Consider the following 21510-nt stretch of genomic DNA (forward strand, 5'->3'; position numbering starts at 1 on the left):
GAAACTGCCCCCAAAAGAGCAGCATGTGGTGCTGAGACAGAGGGTGAAGGGTGGCATGTCAGCAACCTTCAACCACCAACCATACAGCACCAGATCTGAGTGTCCTCTAAGCCATGACAAACAGGCACTGAGCTGAAATTATTGCTCTTACATAGTCATATTTCCAAAAATGATAAAGAAAAAAACTCCAATAAAAAAGCACCTCTACTTAAAACTACTGATTTTTGTACCAAAAAAGTAATTATTTTCCTTAAAGTTCACATTTTATTCCCATCAAAATATGATAATGAAACAGAGGAGAATGCAAATCAAAGTCTTCTTGCCATTTTTTATTTTCCCTCCTGAAACATTCTTTTATTTTGATTTTTTCCAGTTCCACAAATCAAGAAGTCCCATAGACTGTTGATGGTACAAGCAAAATTATGGCATAGTATACAATTCCCAATATAAGTACATCTCCCAGAAAACTTAAATCTTATTTCCAAAGCTAATGTCCACCTGGAAACTGTTCTGACTTTAACAACAAGCCTGCAAAATATCACCTATCTCTGAATTCATAAAATCAGAGGCAAAGTAACAGTACATTTCAGTATATATGCTGAAAGATCCTCTTCCATGCCAAAAAGTAACACTTTTAAAGACAGTGGATTTCTTAGGAAGCAGTATAACCTTATGGTCATTTTTGACTGGAAAAATTAGTAGCCAAGGAATTTAAATTGATTTGCACTGATTACTAAAGTGAAGCAATACTTTGATCAAATGCAAAGAGAGAATACCAGGAATCTTGAAAATCCCTCCCTCCCCTAGTTCTTAAATTGCTCCTTTGCATTTCGAAGCTCTGCCCAAAAATATCCTGCCTTAGATTTCTGTCTGAGCCTCATTACAAATACTTCTCCTTCTGTAATTTTTACAGAATTTGTTTTGCCAGTTTCATTTTGCTTTTTTAGAAGACAGTTGTCATGAACAGCAATTTTAGAGAGGTCTGTGATTATCCATTGAAGCCTTCTGACCTCCAGCCTAATATTCTTTAAAGCAGTATAAGGGATAACACAGATTTAATCTCAGAAAAGAACCCTTTAGAACAGCTCTCTATTATAGGACACAAGTCTTATGTGAAAAATGAAAAGCTCATCAGCATATTCCCTGGGTCTGCCAGAAATATCCACCAGAGCATATCTGCCCCTGCTGGTGTTTCCTGATATTTCTACAGGAATATGAGGGAGGAGGCTAAAGGCTTTTATGCCTATCTCCTTTTCCCATCCAAAATGAGGAATGATGGGTATATCTTTCCTTCTTCCATTCTGCTAATAAACTTAGAAAAGGAAATCTCAAATAGTAAACTTATACAACTTTTCAGACACCATTTTTCACCCTCTTCCTTCTCATGGCCACAGGTGCAACTGCTCATTGTCCTCATTTACCCTACCAATTTGTCTTAGGTCCAGTATCAGGACAGAACAAATTTAACTGGGATTAAATATTTATTTGGAGTTTTTTCCCCCTCTGTCCCTTTTTAGTTGCCTAGTGACTGTCCTACTTGCAGATGGGATAGAGTTCATTTTTTCTTAGTAGAATGAAAATTTGGACTTAGGCATTTTTGTCCCTGCTCCTAAGGAAATATAGCAATCTTCAATAAATTTCATAGGTACAGACACTCTATTAATCAATGATTTCCAACGTCAAAAAACAGTAGTGTGTCCAACAGTTGGTTTTGCACTATTAATGTGTAAAAGCAGAATTCTGAAATGGAGACATTGACTTTTTTCTCCTCACTCAGGTGCCAGTGCTGTCAGTGCTGTCATTTCTCATCTCTTTGTCTTTGGAAACACTGCATTGATCAATGCATCCCTCATACAGGTGCTGTATAAGGAACACCAGTCCTGACTGTACAATGATAAGCAGCCACACATGACTGAACACCCCTGACAGAAATAATTACCTGTTTAACAAATTTAACTATCTACAGCAACATACAGGATTTTAACTAAGATAGTTGATGTAGAGCATTCTTAATGAGCAGGACCAACTATACTCACAGCAGACAATTCTATTTGGTAAACTGCCCTGATCAAGTATGTGGATAACACAGTCCTCATTTCATTGACCACCAAAGTGTTGGAATTTAGCAACTTGCTTTTAGTTGCTAAGTTCCTTCTAAACTATTTTTGCAAGCCAGAGTTTCTGGACTGCTGTCTCATCTGCCCTGAGGGTGCCAGTGCAGGTGTGTTGGTCTCACAGCTCATTCTAGGATTGTTCATGTGATCAGCCAAAGAGCAGGTTCTTGATCTTTTTTTTTTTCCATACTATTTCTCCAGAGCTGCTTGGTGCTGCAGGGATTCCACAAGGCTGGAACCTTCCTGTCATACTCTCCCACTCTCACTGAGATACAGAGCACTGACAGCACAGGCAGAGCAGCAACTCACAGAAAGCACGTTTTGAACTAACACACCTAAATGCACAAGTTTTCACTGTAAAGATTCTGTCTGGGGGTCAGAGGGGAAGCCACAAAGCTGTTCCTTCACTACTGCTTCTCATTTCCACCAATACTTAATGGAGCCAAAGTGAGGAAGAGGATGGTAACACAGTGAAGAAGGTTTCCACTGCATATCTGCCCTTCCACTGTCATCCCAATGCACACATTCTTGCTGGTCTGGTGTAACAGAGACATACCACTGTGCAAAGACCTCCACTGAAAGGGATTTAAACATCCTGGTTTTAATTGGCATTTCCCCATGCTAAGGAAATGAATGTGTTTTCATGGCAACCTTCATCAATGTCAAGTTTCACACTCTCAGAAATTTTATTGTAAAATGCTGAAAACACTTCCCAAGCCTTCTGAGAAATTCTAGTCCATAGCCAGTTACATAAAAGAGTAAACAAAAGTAAATTTTTCTCAGCAGTATGTTCAACACCCACACATATTTGCTGAACTCTGGCTTTCAGAGTAAATAAAAATTCTTATCTGGTAGGAAAAAATGTGGTGACAAGCAACAATAAATTATTCAATCTTCTTTTACAATCTTTTACAGATCCATTATTGAAAAAGTTCTAGATATTACTCTAAAAATATATGTACTTTTAAGTGGCATTTCAGTAAGTTAACAAGATACTCTGCTCTAATTTGCATCAATAACAGAACAAATAAATTTAATAGTGTTTTTAGTACATATGAGGATACAAGTAATCCAGAATGCTTAGCACTCATGTGACCTACAGATGTAGAGAGTGGATTTGAAAAGCAGCCAGAAAGAGAACATGAACCTCTAAGGCAGTGACATCTCCCCTCTGTGATCTGGAAAATAAAAGCTGTGATCCTTGAGGACAGATGTTAAAATGAAAAACAGCATCACTGTGATGCCTGAGTCTTGTTCTCTTAACCTGACTGATGTGTTCAATCAGTTCTGTCACAGCAGGAAAACTTTCTGGGATAGTCTTCTCCCATAGGCCTCCCACCGCTCCTCCCAAGCAGAGCCAGAAGTGCTTTGAACTGCCACTGCCCTTTCCTCTCTCTGGCAGCTCTCTCCAGTTGCCCATGGCATTACAATTGGGATGGATTTTTATAGAGGTTTCTTTGGTTGTTTTTTGGGGGGTTGGTTTGTTGGTCCATTTTTTAAACTTGTCTCATGGCTGCAGAACTCTTGGTACAAGCAAATAATGTTTTCAAGTATTTCCCTGATATTGTGAGAGCTACCAGTGCAGATTACAAAAACCTGCTATTTTCAAAGCATCTCCTGGGTTCAAGAGCCTCAGGTTAACTGCCACTAAAACTAAATGCTCCTAATACAACCCTGGTGTCAGCAGCTATAAGAAGTGGAGCCCACGTCCTGAGTACACTTTTGTCCCTCCCTCTGGCATCCTCCCAACAAGAGCATCTGCATTGACAAGTGAGGAAAGCTGGGTCTATCACTGCTGCTTTCTTCATGAGGATACCAAGAAATATGTTGCCTGTGAATTTCAGGAAGTATTTCTGGTTTGGTCAGAAGGGGTTCTTATTTCCTTTACAGTCTCCTCAATATACAGAAATACCTCTCTCATTCTAGGGCTTCAAAGTACCTGGGGATCACGGGGCAGCTGTTTTAATGATCATCATTAAGTTATTTCCCTCAGTAAGTAAAAGTCTATAGGAACAGTCTTGTTTTCTTGTTTCTTTTGGTTTTTTTTTAAGCAGAATTTTCATCACCCTGGAGGAAACAGGGAAAGGAACTATGTCACAATTATCAGGAGGAGAACAATACATCTATTCTAACTTACAAGGAGGAAAACCCACAGGAATAATATTTGCAAGCATCAGCTGAATTCATTTATACACTGCTATAGTCTATAAGCAAAAATTTTTGAACTGTGTTCATTTTTCCACTTCTTCAGCTACCTACTAAGCAATTAGCAAAACTCATTAACCAAGTGACATTTTACAAATTAATTATTTACTCATGTAAACTAGAAATGTGTAGTAAATAAATCTTGAGTTAAATAGGATCAGGAAACACTCAGTGTTTAATCTGTATTCATGGTTTTAAAAATGGAAGTGTTGAAAAAATTATCTTCTGTTCCAGCCTAGCTTTTACTCTATATGAGTCATTTTTTCCATGAAATTGTTCAAGGGACTGAAGAAAAGGCAATGTGCATATGTAGACTGAAGTTCCCTCAGTGGATTTCCATTACTGCAGACATCTTTATATTTTAGTATACTCAGAAATAATCCCTCATCTCACTGGAGCAAGAGTAGTAAGTGAAAACATCCAGGAGTCTCTACTGTATTCATTGTAATTCAGTGACCTGACTTCTGATACACCTGGGCTGGGTGACACCTTTGGTGTAGACAGCTCTGTGTCACAGTAGATTCTGAATTAAAGGCAATCTTTAATATTAAAAGTTCTGCCCTCATTAATCTGACTGTGGCTGTCATTGCACCACATGGCTGCATGCTCCTGGCAATCTTACAGACAGGGTGATGGCTTTTCAGTAAGGCAGTTGTACTTACATTTACATTACTTACATGTACTTACATTTACAAGAATAATGAAAATGTTCATTCTGTGGTTTAGTCAGAGCAGGGAAATTTTAACTTTAGATGAGTAAGAAAGCTTTGGTATAGTACCCAGATTCTTTATATTGTGTGGTTTTTGTGACCCTGGATTTAAATAATGAAAACCAACTTTTTTTTATTTTTCATTTTCATGATTCTCATTATACACTATCATCTTTCCCAGGGCATAGGCATGTTCCAGTCACTCTAGCACTTTCACAGAATTTTTCTCACAACTTAATTATATTATCTTTTTATCTTAACAATCAAGCTATACGTGTATGTCTCTGTGTTACACAGGGAAAGAAATTTGGTAACAGCTCAAAATACAGCCCATGCAGTGGGACCCACACTGGCCCTGGGTATCAAGTATTATTTCTGCTGAAATTCACTATGTCAGTGAATCCAAACTTGAAATTCTTCTATTTTTATCTTGGAACCTTATGCATTTCTTCTGAAGCAGCACACAATTTGAGTGACTGCCAAAGAATACTTTGAACCGCTCTATTCTGCTACTGGACTTGGCAAAATCCTACCACAAAAATGAAATTGAAGTGCAGCTAAGTTTATGCTTCCAGAAACAGCAGAATTTCCTAATACTTAGAACTTGTTCAAAAACATCATGAAATTATTTAGTAAATGAAACTAAAGTTTTTTTGGGGGAAAGCTGATGTTTCAATGCACAGGTCACTAGAGCATTTGTACCTGAGCAAAAACTAGTTACTATCAAAGCTGGAAATGAATCGGTGCTCATTTCCTTTGTTAGCTTCAAGTCTCGGATCCTGAGAGACAGTAATAATTACCAGTGACCTATGACATGAGGGATAATAAGGAACACTATTTGGCTTTCTGTATAAGGACTCAGTGGGAGAGAAACAGATCTTCAAATCTTCTATTGATAAGTTTCTAAACACAGAACTGACCTCTCCTTAGATTATTTTTCCCTCCTGCTATTTTTACCTGAATCTTTGAATGATACCAAAAGGTTGCTAAGAGTTGCTGAATCTGTCCTCAGTCAAGTATCAAGTTCTTGATAGAGAGAATAATAGTTTATTTTCCCTCCCTGTAATCTTTAAATATCTTTTAAATATCTTTAAAGCCATTGTAGTGGGTACATCTCAGTTTTTGCAATTTGTCCAAAATCTTCTCAGTGCATGTCTATGGTGCTTTTTCCAAAAGCTACCAACCTTTTTGGGCATCATAGTCAGTGTTTCTGATTTTGCTTTTGATTTTTTACATACTCCCTACCTCATTTATTGCTGTAAAAAAACCGGATGAAAAAGTTGTTTTGACTGGAATTTTTAGAAGTCTCTGGGAAATTTATTAAGAGAAATTTCCTTTTATTTAGGAAAAAGTGTTATAAAAATGAAATGGATAAGCTGGTTCAGTGCCTTTTTCTACTTAGAAAGTTAATGTTTTGTTATTTTAAATAAAAAAGATAATTGTACTTATTTTTCTCCTCATCTTTCATTCTAAATTTTTCACTGACCCTATGTGTCTAGTCCTACTTGTTTCACTGTACAGACAGTCTTTCCAGGACAAGCAAATGATTTCAGAGACCTGGCAGATTTTAAATTTCACAAAACTGTATTTAAATGAAGGGGGCTTCAGTGGATTTTGTATTAATTGGTGTCAAATCAGACTGTGTGGCAGAGACCAATTATCTTCAAACTTCCAAATTGCAACCAGCAACCAAACTGGAATTGTAACCAGCTCCTAGGGAGCACAGGTTTTCACATTTGCTGAGTATCAGGAGAACATTACCTGTCTTAAACCATGGTAGGAATGGACTTTTTATGTAATTTGCCAGACACCTTTCCAGTAAGACAGCAATAATAAATTAAAAATACACCAACCACAAGAGTAAGTAAATGGCCATTTTGTTTACATGGTAAGCAATTAATATTGCTTTTGCTACAAACTTTTAAGATTTATTGCTAGTTAAGTTATTATTCCATTACTCAATATTTAGACAGGATTTTGAAAATGTCATTTCAGATTGAGACAAAGTAAGCTTCTGCCAATAAGTAATTTAAGTATTAAAGTTATGATAGTTTTTCCTGTTTTGAATCACAGTAAAGTTTAGGTTACAAGACAAGGCAACAAATTCAGAAAACTCCACAGCTTTATCAGCATAACCATCCCTCCAAAAAAATTTTAGAATAAAATACTGTCCCAGTTTCAGCCAAGACAAGTACACAATATTAAAAATAGAAGAGGAATACTCCATTTAGAATGATTTCTACTATTTTTGAGGAAGCAGTTGGGGATTGCTGTTTGAGACAAGTAAAAGCACAAGACCTTGCTATGTTATCATAGTCATCTCCTACAGGATTCACAGACTCTGACTGACTCTGTAAAACCCTATCACTCCAGATTTGCATTCCACAAAATACATCATATCAATGCAGCATTTCAGCAATTTTTGGCAAAGCAGCTTAAAACCACCTGAATTCCCCTAGCAAAGGATGGAGCAACACATGCCATGAAGTATGGAAAGGAGGGCAGAATTCACCTCATCTCAAGAACAGGTTTGTTCATTACTCAGCTCAAATGAAAAGCTGAATTTTATGTACATTAGTATTTGGAATTATTTCTGTATTTTAAGTAATATGAGATAAAATTGTTCCCATATTCCCCAGATTGAAACAGGGCATTTTATTTTTCACCAAAACCTCCAGCTTTGCAAGTTTCATGGTTTTATGTTACAAAGATAGCAAGACAGAAAAAATTAGTAGATTCCTAGTGCAAAAAAGATCCCTTGGATCTCATTGTCTTTGAGAGCTTTTTCTAGCCATCTCAAAGAGGTATGATCTATTGTGAGCCACAACATTGCTGTGACAGAAGCACAAGCATGTCTTTGCAGATTACTTATTTACTCAATAGCAAGATTAATCTTCATTTCAATAGAATTGTTTTCCATCATCACTGGGAGTCCATAATGTGGACACAAAGTTTCCCATGTGAGAATCCACTAAGGAGGCATGCTTAGCCCTACTTCCATGCTAGTTCCTCTCCTAAGCAATCATACCGATATTTTACAGCTCCCAAAGACACACTTAGAATTTCTAATGACACACCAGGAGAGACAAAGAGCATGTCTCCAGCTAACCATTGCTACTGCACTTCCAAGAAAGGAAAAGCTCCACTGTTATATTTGAAATCCAGAAAAGCAGGTTACCAAGGACCCTCCTCCCCCAGACACCCACAGCTCCTGCTGAGTCTCAGACTGATGAATCACAGGCGGCTCAGACGTGCAGGTGAGCGTCAGAGCTTACGCATTTGGGTCTGCAGTGCTGAGAAGCTCCAGGAGCTGCTTTGCCCTGCATCATCTCACCTCACCTCACTGCTCTGTCATTCAGAGAGATCCTCCAATTCTCACCTGCTTTTTACCTGCCAGCCACTGCTCAACAGCTGGATCTCACTGTGAGCTGCCATTTGTACCACCTCCAGCCTCCATCAGATAAGCCCAACTCCCCCTACAAGGGTCTCTCTTATTTCATCCAGTTTCTAAACATGATGCTCTTGATAACCCACTTTGGACAGGCTGTCCTAAAATATATACCAACTGTGACTTAGAACACTGTGGCCTACAGAGCACAGCTGAATGGCATCAATAATGACTTTTCTTTCCCTAAATGGGTGTAAGACAGAAAAAGCAGTGATGACACAGCTTAAGGCTACAACGCAGAGAACCTTTCAGATTATTCTTTCAAGCTGTACATCAGCAGAAAAGGCCTGAAGCAACATATTCATGGACAGAGAATATTTCAGTATTCTATTGATTTAGTAACATGATCCACAGTCCTATTAAGTTTGACTGTGAAAGGTTATGTGCTGTGAATGGGCTCCAAGTCTTTAAGGAAGTCTAAAGTCCTGGAGACAGTCATGCAGTAGTACCAAACATGAGTAAAATTGAAGGCCTTACCTAAAAAGAATAAAATGTATCAGAAGGTAGATGTCCTGTGAGGGCAGCAGCACCTGTGGATTGCTACAGCTGTACGCAAAGGGAAGCAAAAAGGCCACCAGTCCATACAGTGAATATGGTGTATGCTTTATTCTATTTACAGTACATTTGTTATAAATATAATACATTTCTTGAAAATCTTGAGTAGATTTTTTTTAAACAGATCTGTTGTTATAGTTACATAATAAAGTAAGTGACAATTTAAATGACAATCTCATGGTTGTGAAATAGTGCATTCTGTTTTGAGATGAATGAGAAAATACTCAAACTGGTTCAAAATTTTTTTTAACACCCTAGGTGGACTTTTATGTAAACCTTGAAAAGTCACCAGTTTCTATAAATATGAAACCAAAATCTTTAACTAAGGAACCGAGAATCAGAAATGGAATTGAGAGACCTTATTGAACTTCACAGTAAGGTTGGGATTTACCATGACTAATGGCTTCAGACAGGAAAAAGCCAGTGAGGTTTTCTTCCTGAATCGTATCCTAATACAGCCACAAATATTAAACACACCATGCTGGAAGTTGTAACAGCAGTCAAGCTGCATTTTTGACAGGGCATTGGACATACAAGTATGTTCAGATCTGCAGTTAGAGTATTTTATGAGTATCTTAATTACCAGAGAAGAAATACATTATAAAAGGATAAACGTATGCTCAGTCCAACGTGCATTGCATCGAGAAACAAACTGACAAGTCATCTGAATATTTTGCTATTTTCTTTTCTACACGATCTTTAGTAACAAGTTAGATGTTTGAGGTGCTATTTCAAAAAAACTGCAGCAAAATGTCAACCAGCAATGTAAGAAAAGAATCCCATTTATTCTTTCTTTTAGTGCCTTTTTTTTTTTCAGAAAGTGGTCAGATATTATTGATAATAATCAGTGCAGGCATGGAGTTCTGCTGACTTGTTTCAAACAAAGTAACTTGGTCCACGAGCTTGGCAAATACTCTGGGGGTTCCAAGGTTATAGACACCTGTATGAACGAAGCAAGCTTTGAGCTGCAAGCTATAGACCTCCTGGCCTTTAAGTTGAAGCTTGTACTGTGTTTGCCCAAGCCATGTGAAAGATCCATGTATTTCTAGTGCTTCGGAGCTGAAAAAAAAAGGATAAAAATGTTAATTCTCTGCACTTGAAGTATGTATTACCAATTTACAGGACTCCCTCCAAGTTTTTCTAAGATTTCAGAATGCACTGTGTCCCTGTCACCAGGCCCTTACAAAGACTGATACTTTCTAGAAGTTTTTCAGAAGTCAGTAGGGAACTTATGTTACTATTCTGGTTCTCCTTGGATGAGTGCCAACTGCCATTTGTCTTTGATGCTGCTGAGTCTTTTTGACTGCTTGCCTACAATCACTACCCTTAAATCACTGCCTTCCCCAAATGCATACTGCTGTCTTTGTTCCGCAAACCCTCCTTATCTTTAAGAGCAGGTTTTCTAGCAAGACAAAGCTGGACTTTTCGAGGATTAACAGCTGACATCATAGCTACAGAGAGAACTCCACTTAACATTTTATTGAGATACTGTAATGCAACTTAAAAAAAAAATCACCTATGTCTGTCTTCTTTCCTACTACATCCCTATCCACTCACACCTGTTCCCACAAATACATAAATACATGCAGACTCAGAGTACCTGGGTACCCTTGGGTAAATTTTGGGATACTTATGTCTATCCATCAGCTCAATTTAACTCTGAGTCTTACCAAATATTTTTTAATGTTCTCTGTCTCACTTAAAAATCCTTAAGAGTGGCTCTTCCCTTAGCTCAGATGAATCATTACATTTAATGCGTTTCTTTGGTTCCTAATGTACTGTACACTATACACAGGACATTAATTACACAAAGATGTATAATGAAGAACTCAGTGTATTCTCAGCTTTCTACATAACACTAACACTAAACGTAGTAACAATATTCAAATTTCATAGTTTAAGGAATTCCTATTTCAGGCATTCTTACGTCTGTCCCATGAGCTAGAGTTAAATCAGCCTGCATGTCACACAGGAATTGTCAAAATGGACATACACTGCTTTAGAGACACTGCACTGATACATTAGGAGAGAGCATGAGGGGGCTTTCTTTTTAAGCAGTTTCAAGGTACATGAGGAGTACACTGTCTTAGGACATGTCTCCCAATGTAATGCAATATGACCATCTTGTGAAAAAACAGATCAGTGAATGGCTCCCTAACTGTACCTGAAAAGTAAACCACACTTAAATTTTCTGTCTTCCATTTCTGAACCTGTGTATTGGGCTCTGGGCTTTTAAAATCTTACTTCGCTCCACGGACTGTTGGCAAGAAGCCACTGCTCACCCATGACTAAGCCCCTGCAATGTCTTCACAATCTTTCTCCCCCTTCCTGGTGGCAAACAGACTAGGTAGTATTATACCTAAGAGGGCAGAAGGGGAGCTGTCACCTGCATTACTCATGAGTTGAAGTTGCCTTGTTTAAACAGAAGTGGAAGAATTACAATGGTATAGATATCATGGTACTGAATTCTCTATCCGACAAAAAATCTTCAGTGAAACTTTTAGAAGCAACTCATGAACACTTCCTCAATGATAATATTTTCCCACATACTGTTACAGTACTGAGCAAAAAGGCAGTCATAAGAATCAGCTGCTAAACATAGAGGAAGTCTTAAAAATATCCAAGGTTCTACAAAATTTTACACAAAGCCAAACTGCGGGAGGAAGTTGCTGTCTACGAATTATTCAAAGTTTTAAAAATGAAAACCTAACAATTTATGTTTAATAAAGGCTGGTGAAGCTCCTACTTCACTAGTGGAAAAGCACTTCCCTTTCTCTAGAAAAGATCTGCCAAGTTTTAACTGCTCAAGAGTCACAATTAAAGGTCCTGTCTTAGCAGAGACTGAAGACTCACAATTAATTGCATGAGACCTTTACCAACTCCAATTCTTTCAAAGAAGCCACTGTAGAAAAAAATCCTATTCTAGATATTCAATGTAGTTAAAATATTACAAGACTCTCCAAGCTAGGAAGGGTTCTTAAAAAATATTGGTTTATTAACATTTGCACACTACCTTGTTGGTTTATGCCGCAAATCAATCATCACATCTACAACAGCCTGGGAACAATTGGAAAGTAGGAGAGTGACAGGTACCAGACAGAGGCTGCAAAGAGAAACAGTTCTACATTAAAGAAAAAAAAAATCTTATTTTGGGTAGTCTTAATTATACTCTTAAATAGTTAAAATGATTTCCAGTAACACAGAATTTATATGTAGTTGTCAATTATGCCAGTGTAGGTAGAAATACAATCACTTATACTGAATAGAGCTACTTATAACAAAAGCTGTCAATTAAGGCAAACTGCATTGGCTCATTTGGGCCAAATGAAGTTACCACCTCCCTTCATCCAGCTGAGAAAGGAGAGAAAAAGCATAAATACCATCTCAGTTTACAGGAAATCTGCTTGTTTGACATGAAACATACCAGAATGGGATAACATGGTCCAATACACTATATTCTGGATTTCTGATTGGCAGACTTTGACTGGATACTTCTGCACTGCCTCCCATAGAGGAATTGCTGACACTGGGCTTTAAGTTATAAACTGAACAGTGCTCAACCAGAACAAATAGCACACGTATACGTGGATTTAATGCAGACCTTTATACCAAATAAAACTAATACAGTTAATGGATATTCTGCTTGTTCACAATTACTATTATTGTTTCTATAAATAATGCTGGAGCAAGAAAGACCCCAAGATATCAACAGGCAGGAACACCAACTACTGCAGCTAAAATAGCTCTATGTATTCAGCAAGTGATTTGTGTCACTGGAATTCCTTGCCGTTGCCTAAACACTTAAAATATCCTAAACCTGAATTGTAAGAAAAGAACAATTTGAGACTGTAACCAATAAGAGCTGAATGTCTTACAGGGAAAATACATGCTTTATCACTGTCATTAAAATCCAGCACTTTATAGAACATTTAAATGTTAGATTTTAGAAACAAATCCCTTTCTTTTGACAACTTACATTAATTGTTATAAAAAACTGTAAAACAGTAGAGCTTTCAGATAAACAACTCAAGTCTAAATAGGTACCTTCACGTTTCAAGTACAACCCATTGAATGTTCAGAACTTAAGCCAGGGGGTTTGTTCATGTCATTACAATTTTGAAAGACTCATGCATTTTACAGGCTCCAACCAATTCACTCTAGCAGCAGGCTTTTTGAAAGAGGTTAATACTGATATTCTTCCAGGAGACAAGCCCCAGTGATCTGAACTGTTACCACCTTTCCTTCTGACGCAAGTCAGAACCATGTGCAGCTAATTTTGGCAAGTGAGATGTTGTAGACATAACAGTTCCTTTGAGCTAAAAGTGCATCTTTCTTTCTGTCTGGCTTCTCAAAGAAATCACACTGTTTACTCTGACAACAAAAATAAACACAAAGGGAGCAGACTATTCTTTTTCAGTAAGTTTGATAACATTACTTGTTAACATTAAAACTGTGAGCTATGGTGTTACAGGAAAATTTCATTTTATCTATAAACTTCTGAAGGAGTGAGTTTAAAAACTTAACAACATTTCACACTTGCATACCAGACTTTTAATATCATAACGCACACAGCATGTCTCAAAAGGATTTATGTCTAATTAACAATATTTTTAAAGTTTCTAAAGGTAATGTTTCACTAACCTTTTTTGATGAAAAGAATGATTAAAAGACTCTGGATAATGAAGACTTGTCTTAATAAGATTAGAAAGCTGCTCTGGCGTTGGTCTTGCAGGTACAGGTGTGTTTTCTGGTCGAAAAAACTTTAAGAGAACTGTTTCTGGTAGTTCCTGAAACAAAGTTAAAGTAACATTGAAAATAGTAACATAAGGTATGAGAAATCCAGTCACAGAAGTTATAATTCTCCATTATGAATGATAACTCATAAGGGAAACAAGTCTGCAGCATCATGAAGCTCACATTTTTTCCAACGTGGTTTGTATTTAAGCATGCTGGACAAGGAACTGGTATGATTTATCTATTACCCTCTTTTCAGACAGATTTCACAGCTGCTTATGAAAACACTATCTGTGCAAGTTTCACAAAAGCACACTATTGTTGCAGTGATTTGCTAGTGCTTGGGTTTGGCTTCTAAGGAAAAGGGACAGCATTTATACTGTTCCCTGTTCAGTAGCTGTACCTAACAACAAAAAAAATTCACAACCTGCCCTAGGAAGTTCAAAACAGGAAAGCCAATGCACAAGTTACCCAGAACAGATCCAAAGTAAAGCAAACAGAAATTTACAGGAATGTGTGAACACTGACAGAAGGATTGAATAACAGAGTTTCTTTGAAATTGCATAACAAGCAGTTGCAGATATGAAAGCTACCTTTTGTCCCCAGCTGAAAGCCCAAGACAAGCTCTAACACACTACTTGGGATTCCCCCTAACCCTTTGGATGGAATGAGTCTCTGAAGCAGAAGAAATTAAGTGATACAGAAAGCTGCAACCAGCCTGCATTTGGTGCAGCATTTCTGTCCAACATCATCTAATCTGGTTTGTGAGCAGGATTTATTCAGGAAGGGGCTGCCTGTAGTACTTCCTTCTGAACCTATTCTGCAGAAAATCCATCTTGAATGGAAAAAAAGAATTTGCAGCAGTAAATGTCACTGCCTACTAAAAACACATGAAACAAGATTTTTAAAAAGCCACCAGTAAGTTGGTACAATATAATAAAGTTAATACTTTTCATTAAAAGGCGATAGATTGTACCTTTTAAGTTGAAAAGAAACAGTACAGGCAATGAAACCTGATTTAAAAACCAAACACACTGGGCATTCGGAAATGTGTGTGAACACCTTAGTCACTGTGCTGATAATAACAGGAAGACACCAAATGTTTTCACAGGCTTGTAAGTCTTCCCTTTGAAAGGAAGAGTAGTTTGTGGTTTTTTTTCAAAAAGTAATTTGATAAGAAAAAAAGATATTCCATAGTAACAATAAAATATATTTTAAGTGTTGAATGAATTTGGTGTTTCCATCCTACCCAATCTAACAATGCAAACTAACAGCATGAAACACAGCAGAGATTATAGGTTCTCATTTAAATTACTCTCTTCCCTCAAATAATAGTCCAAACAATTTTCAAGGCTGCCTTCAACCACACAGCAATATCCTACACACTGTAGTTTGCCCTAGAGTCAATTACCTGTTCCAAGTCCTCCCAATCAGAATTCCCGAGTATTTTTTTAAAACCCTACAAAAGACAAATACGAATATTTACCTCTACAAGTAGACAAGAACATCATGAAATGCAGCAGAAACATATAGTGGTGAAAGTACAGAGTGCTGTTGGTACCTCAAACCTTTACTTCTAATATTACACCTCTGACAAAGGACTGGAAATCAGCAAAACTAATCATTTTCCAGCAGAGCTAAACCTTAATTCCAGCCACCTTCTGGGTGTCAGAGTCAGAAAAGATGTCTGTCTATCCAAGTTTAGCTGCTCAGACTCTAGGCTTTTTGTGATTGTGTACCTAGAACAAAGGCTAAGATACACCATTTAGCCCATTTTTCTCTTACCTAGTGAATGGTTCAGGAAAGAATTAAGGACTTCCAAACAATAACCAAGAAGATGTGCATACAGATCAGAAAGCTACCTAGAGATAAATGCTAAGTTTAAAGATGCATTAAACTCCTGGCCTGTTCTGGAGCTTGTGAAATTGGATCAAGGCTTTAAAAAACCAAACCAAAAGCCCATACCTACTTGGCACCTGTGTCTTCCCTTCAAGAATACACACCAAGCAGTAACAGCCTTATACTCACAAACAAAGCAAAAGAAAAATCAAGAACTAAACAGGTGATATTTTGTTGCTGAACACCTTGATTATCAGCCCAAGTGAAGTACTGCCTTTTAAAAGGGGAGGGGGGGGTGAATTCTGACCCCTAAAATCTGCTTGCTGACCCAGTGTCACTCTTTGCAAAGCCTCCAGAAGTGTCACAAGCTCCAGTAACCAGCAGAAGCTGCATACAAGAAAGCCACATAAATGGTTAGGATTTTCCCTTTCGAAAACGTTATGGTGTAATTTGAGTGTCTCATCTATACAAACTAGTAGAGGTAGAGAGGCTTGACTGGAAGAGGTTGGAAGACGGGTGTGTGTTTTTGTTATTGTTTTACATTTTATAGCTGTATTTTAAAGCTTTTTTGCTTTTGCCTAAAAATACACAACAAGCATTAGCACCAGAACAACAGTGCTCCCTCAGTTATGTTCCAAGAGCTACAAACTGCACAACTGGTGCTTGGCAAGTGGTTTTCTATTTTTAGAAAGCTTCTTGTTGCCCAAAGCCATTTACACAGGCCAGCTTCAAACAAATACACTCAAAACTAGACAGAAGATTTCTAAATCAAGTAGAATAATCTCAACATCTTCACTTATTTGTGTTACAAGAAAGTCACAACCATTAGAGTCTGGTATTTTGCTAGGTTGAAATAGCTATAAATCATCTCTACATACACTTCTGAAATGGTGCTTTAGTCATTCATACTAGTTTCAGATCTCTCCTGCAATTATGCTTAGCTAAAAGTTGAAAAAGCAACATTTTAACAATTTAAAGCATCTTTTAATAGATGTAACAGACAGATCTACCCATAATACATTCCTTAATATCTCAGAATGCATTTTCAAATTCAGAAGTTCCTCCTTTCCACCAGATAGACAGAAGTGATGGTATCTTCACATACAGTCATTTTAAAAGATTTTTATACCAAATGTTAAACAACTTAAAGTTTTCAGTTTCATAAACAATATTCTTTGTTTTCTTATGAATAACTGTTTTCTCATCAATTTTCTTATGAATAACTGACCCAGAGACTGGGTCAATGTGCCCTTAAGCACACCAGAAAAAGCACTGTAATTTGATTTCCAAGTTGTATAGAAAATCAGCATATTTGCCCCATAAACCACAAGTCACACATAGCCAAAAGGATTGATGTGCTCAGTCAAATATGAGGGACCAGTATGCACAGAAGAAAACCTAAACAGGAAACTCTTGAATGGAACTAAGCATAAGTAAAAGCAGAATATATGAAAGCAGTAGAATAAGAGTGAGACATCTAGATGATGTGCTTTTTCCCTTTCCCATTTTAGATCTGAGAATTTCTATTTTAAAACCCCAGTTCTAAGTTGCTTCCTTCAACATGTGACTCATCCATATTCATTCTAGCTCTCAATTTACAGAAATGAGAACTCCAGGAACAGTATTTTACTGCTACAAAGAATAAAATAATGCATTTGAAAACAGATACCTTCAGCTCTTCAGTCCACAATGAGTAAAACAGCAGATCAAATGTTGCAACTACTTGTAATATTTCACTCATGACAAGAATATAAGCCAGATCTCCCCAAGTGGTACTTTATCTGCTCTATTAATTGATAAAACAGAGTGAAAAATGTGTGTTTCAGCTCTTGACATTCATGTACCCTTAAGAACTTTGCTTTTCCTCTACTGAGGTGGTTTAAGGAAAGTCTTAAATCCTTCCAACAATTTTGTTTTATTCAAGCATCCTCTCCCACATGTTCTGTAAAAAAAGTCCTGAAGTAGCAAAAGATGTCACTTCCAGTAATAGGAAAAATAGTTACTTAAAGCCTACCATCCTACATTTCAAGAATTCCTGCTTCCAACCAAACTGTTGCTGACTCACTAAGCTGCATACATTTTAAGAAGCTGTCTTACCTAAAATTATCCTCTGTGCTTGCATTCTATACACATTTTATGGATTTTACTTTGGGCTAGCACTGGTCTAATGCACAGGACTAAACATGCAGCCCAGAACATCGTGCAGTCCCGAAGCACACCTGGAAAGGATGGATGCTATTCCCAACATGCCAACATTCAAATGACAAACCTCTAGGCTGCTTCTCACCTTCCATTGGTGAGAAATCTTTGTAAACCAGAAGTGTGTCAAATGTCCTATTACTTCCACTATTACTTCTATCCCACCATATTACACTGAACTTTTCTTTCAGAATCTTTTGGATTGAACTCACCAGATTAGAAAAACAGGAAAGAGAGCAGTAAGAAATAATATTAATCAATAGCCCTAACTGTGACTGGATGTTTAATGCATTTGAAGTTTTTGTCCTTACACTAATTTAAAGCAGAGAGGTCAAGAAGAAGAGACAGAGTAGCTGTATTTCAAGTGCAATTTTAAGTTGACTTTCAGTTAAAACTACTTGATTCCAAAAAGCATGTTTCAGAAGAGAAACAAAACCTACAGCAGTACCATAGCTGAAAAAACCAGCCCTAATTTACAAATTCTTAACTGAATTTATAAGTGAGGCTTTTATTACTTGGCCTGAAATGGATTTATTCAAAGCAATTCACTTTATTTACACCTTATATGATTTTTTTTCTTCATATATTGCTGCCTGTGACTATTAACATATCACTTTGTGGCACCTTCTGATTCAAGGCAACAAACTATATTTAGCATTTTTCCCCTACTTTTAGCCAAAGGACATTTTTTCAAAAATACAAACGAGAGGAAGGATAAGAAGATAAACGTTTTCCATATAATCTAGAGAGATTTCTATATGAAACACATGAACACTTTAACAAAGTCAATATTCTGTAAGTGGTTCCTTCAGCACACTGCATGTTATGACTCCAAACTTCTAGAACATAAAAGTGAAGTAGATTGTCACATCTCTTGGTAGGTCTATGCTATCCAGTAGCCTGTGCTCTAAAGTAGTGCTATTTTGTTATACAAAAAAACTCTAGTGCAAACAGCAACAATAAACATCTCTAATTTAGTGACAGAAAATCAGCTTTAAAGTCATAGCTATTGTAGTGGTTGGAATGAAAAAGGATTAGTGTCTCTAATTCTATTTTGAACAAACATGGGAAGAAAAGGGAGCACATGAATTTGAGCATCAAAAAACTTGTATAGAATTTTACTGCTGATTACCTTTTTAATATGTTGGTACATATAGAAATTTTACCCAGAAAAACATTTCAGCCTTCCCCCAAGCCCCACTGTAACCAGAAGTTCTATCTTGGTTTTATCACATACTATAGCAAGTTATGCTACCGTGGTACAGGAATAATTGCACCCTGCTGCCTGTTCCAGATCCCTGTTGTGCATTAAATGTCCCACAAGGACCCAAGCAGAAGTAACCACCCATCACCATGGTTCAGTCAGCAGTCTAACAGACTCTTATAGACATATGAGGATGAATTTATGCCAATTCACCCAACTACCAATCTACCAGAAACTGCTGGAACAACTTAAACATAACAGTGCTGAAAAATATCTATCTCCTGCTCTTCACTACAGTGCTTTACTGAAGCTTTGTTTCCCTGAACAGTAGTAGAAGCTTCTGTGAACCCAAACTACATATTTAGAAGCTGACAAAGAGTTAATCTGAGATACACCACAAATGACAATGTAGCAGAAGCTAACCAGTACAGAGAATTTAACCAAAATATAAAGTAAGTGATCTCATTTTTTTTAACAGAGTTGTTTGATTAATTTGGCTAAGATCTGAGCCATTTCTCAGAGGACTAAAATAAATAAAGGGGGGGGGGGGGGGGGGGGGGGGCAGAGAGGAATTCTGTTCATGTTTCGTCAGTGTCCACTGCATGACTGTTCTTGGGCTGGGGATAATTGTCTGTGTCTGCCAGACAGAAAAAAATTCCTTTACTGCATACAACAGCATGAAACTAAAGAAGTCAAGAAGAAAGTCACTGTAGAGAAGCAACAAACAAAACTCAGCAATAAATGCAGACAGTGGACTCTTGCATCCTAGGTGACACCCAGTTCAGAGTCAGGAATTTTTTTTTCCCCCCCAGATCAGAGCAGCCCTCTATCCTTTATGAACTGGTAACCCACATGTGTTAGTAAAAAGCATGCACCTCCATCTCCCTCTGCTGTTCAGTCCTCAGAAAACAACCAACTTCAATACTGTTGGCACAAGGCAAATCAGAAACAGTCTAGAGTAGTTTCCAACCCTGTTCATGACTTAAGAGAATAAATACAGGCTTATAAGACAAAATTATACACTGAAAATACTAAATTAGAGGTAACATTTGAGTTTGGGATTTTCTACCACTGCCCCCCCCCCAACTTTTCACTGCTTGTGTTACTTTAAAAGAGCAAAATAATTCAAGGACAACACACAAATCTTAAGAGATTAAGTACATTATTTTCTATATCTAGCCTAATCTAATTTTATTTTGGGGAGTCTTTTAATTCTGAAATGTGGACTGAATGAAGTAAACTGCTGCAAAGTCTCAAATCAACTAATTGTTACACCTCAGCTCCCACCTCAGAGCAGTCTATCTGCTCTCCCCACACTCTTATGAGCCAATTAAAAAAAGCAGTATGTAAGGATATGCAATTTCTCAATTCTTAGCAGTCCTCAGATCACAGATTCTTAAAATTTATGCTAACTCTGGGCTTTGGTTATCATGAGGACACAGAATTTACATGTTTATTAAAAAAACCTCAACAACTAATTACTCTTATAGCAGATTTCAACTGCATGACAATGCAGATGCTTTCTTGCTCCCAACCGAATTTCATTCTCCCAACAGAATGCTTCAAAAGAAGTGCACTCCTCATGGAAGTGAATACAATAATCAATGTACAATCTATATGAAGATAGTTGTAACAAAACCTGATTAGAAATAGATTTTAGACAGAGAATGCTAATACAGTAGCATATATTCCTCAAAAAACATTGAGAGTACATACAGATCCTCCTTGTAGCTAGTGGCAGGATCAATTTCTTTAATTTGAAATTGATTGTGATACAGACAGAGTTCCAGTCAACAAGAAATGTGAATTTCTACTCATACCCATACCATTCGGTCATTTGTTTATTTTAGGATGCAGATGTGATTAATTTCTATTTTCTCTTCCTATTCATTTGAGAATCAGAACTTGATGAGATCAGAAGCTCACAGTATTGTGTCTCCTAACCTTAGATGTCTACAGAGTGATCTACTGTTCTACATATACATTAAGACAGGGAAAGGAATACCTGAGGGGGCAGTTGTCATTAGATCAATACAGCTTCTTGTACTCCTCAGCCTAGCTAGGGCACATGTGTGCCAATTCCCATTTATTTCATAGCACAAATAACTAAGTGGAAAAAATTATTTTAGCAATGTACAAATACTTAAAGGCTGATGAACCAAAGCCAAATGCACAGCTTCAGAGTAATTCACTGCTTGCATTATAGCATGGTATTTATAGGAAGACATTTGTCCTGTATTGTTTTCTTGACAAAATTAGTACATAGTACTCTTTGCTGCAACTTTAAGAGCTCACTAAAAGATATATATTATGTTTGCAATATTGGTAAAAACATTAAGCATGGCACCAAAACAAGAAAGAACAGCAATATGCTGCTCAGGAGAAGTCTAAACAAGCACAAGATCTATTTCCTCTTTTTCTGAACATTAGTCTTCTTCATCCACATAAACTGCATTTAGTACAGACATTTTTACAGAACCTTATCTGTAACTTCAATAGTTG

The 21510-nt window shown here is 37.1% G+C and overlaps 1 protein-coding gene across 4 annotated transcripts in view; it reads right to left on the bottom strand.

Moving 5' to 3' along the window:
- Window positions 1-9059: 9059 nt before the first annotated feature.
- The window catches only part of TRAPPC8 (trafficking protein particle complex subunit 8), a 52734-nt gene continuing 40283 nt past the window's right edge, over window positions 9060-21510 (bottom strand). For 2 of the 4 annotated variants that reach the window (XM_054628256.2, XM_054628239.2), the window contains 4 exons: window positions 15178-15225; window positions 13674-13819; window positions 12046-12135; window positions 9060-10091 (listed from right to left, as the gene is read on the bottom strand). In XM_054628256.2, the coding sequence (XP_054484231.2) occupies window positions 9857-10091; window positions 12046-12135; window positions 13674-13819; window positions 15178-15225 (519 nt within the window). In that variant the 3' untranslated portion in view covers window positions 9060-9856. The remainder of the gene's footprint in view (window positions 10092-12045; window positions 12136-13673; window positions 13820-15177; window positions 15226-21510) is intronic. The other 2 variants (XM_054628274.2, XM_054628248.2) reach the window with 1 other exon arrangement.

This window comes from Agelaius phoeniceus, chromosome 1 (genome assembly GCF_051311805.1).
Source record: "Agelaius phoeniceus isolate bAgePho1 chromosome 1, bAgePho1.hap1, whole genome shotgun sequence".
NCBI lineage: Eukaryota > Metazoa > Chordata > Aves > Passeriformes > Icteridae > Agelaius > Agelaius phoeniceus.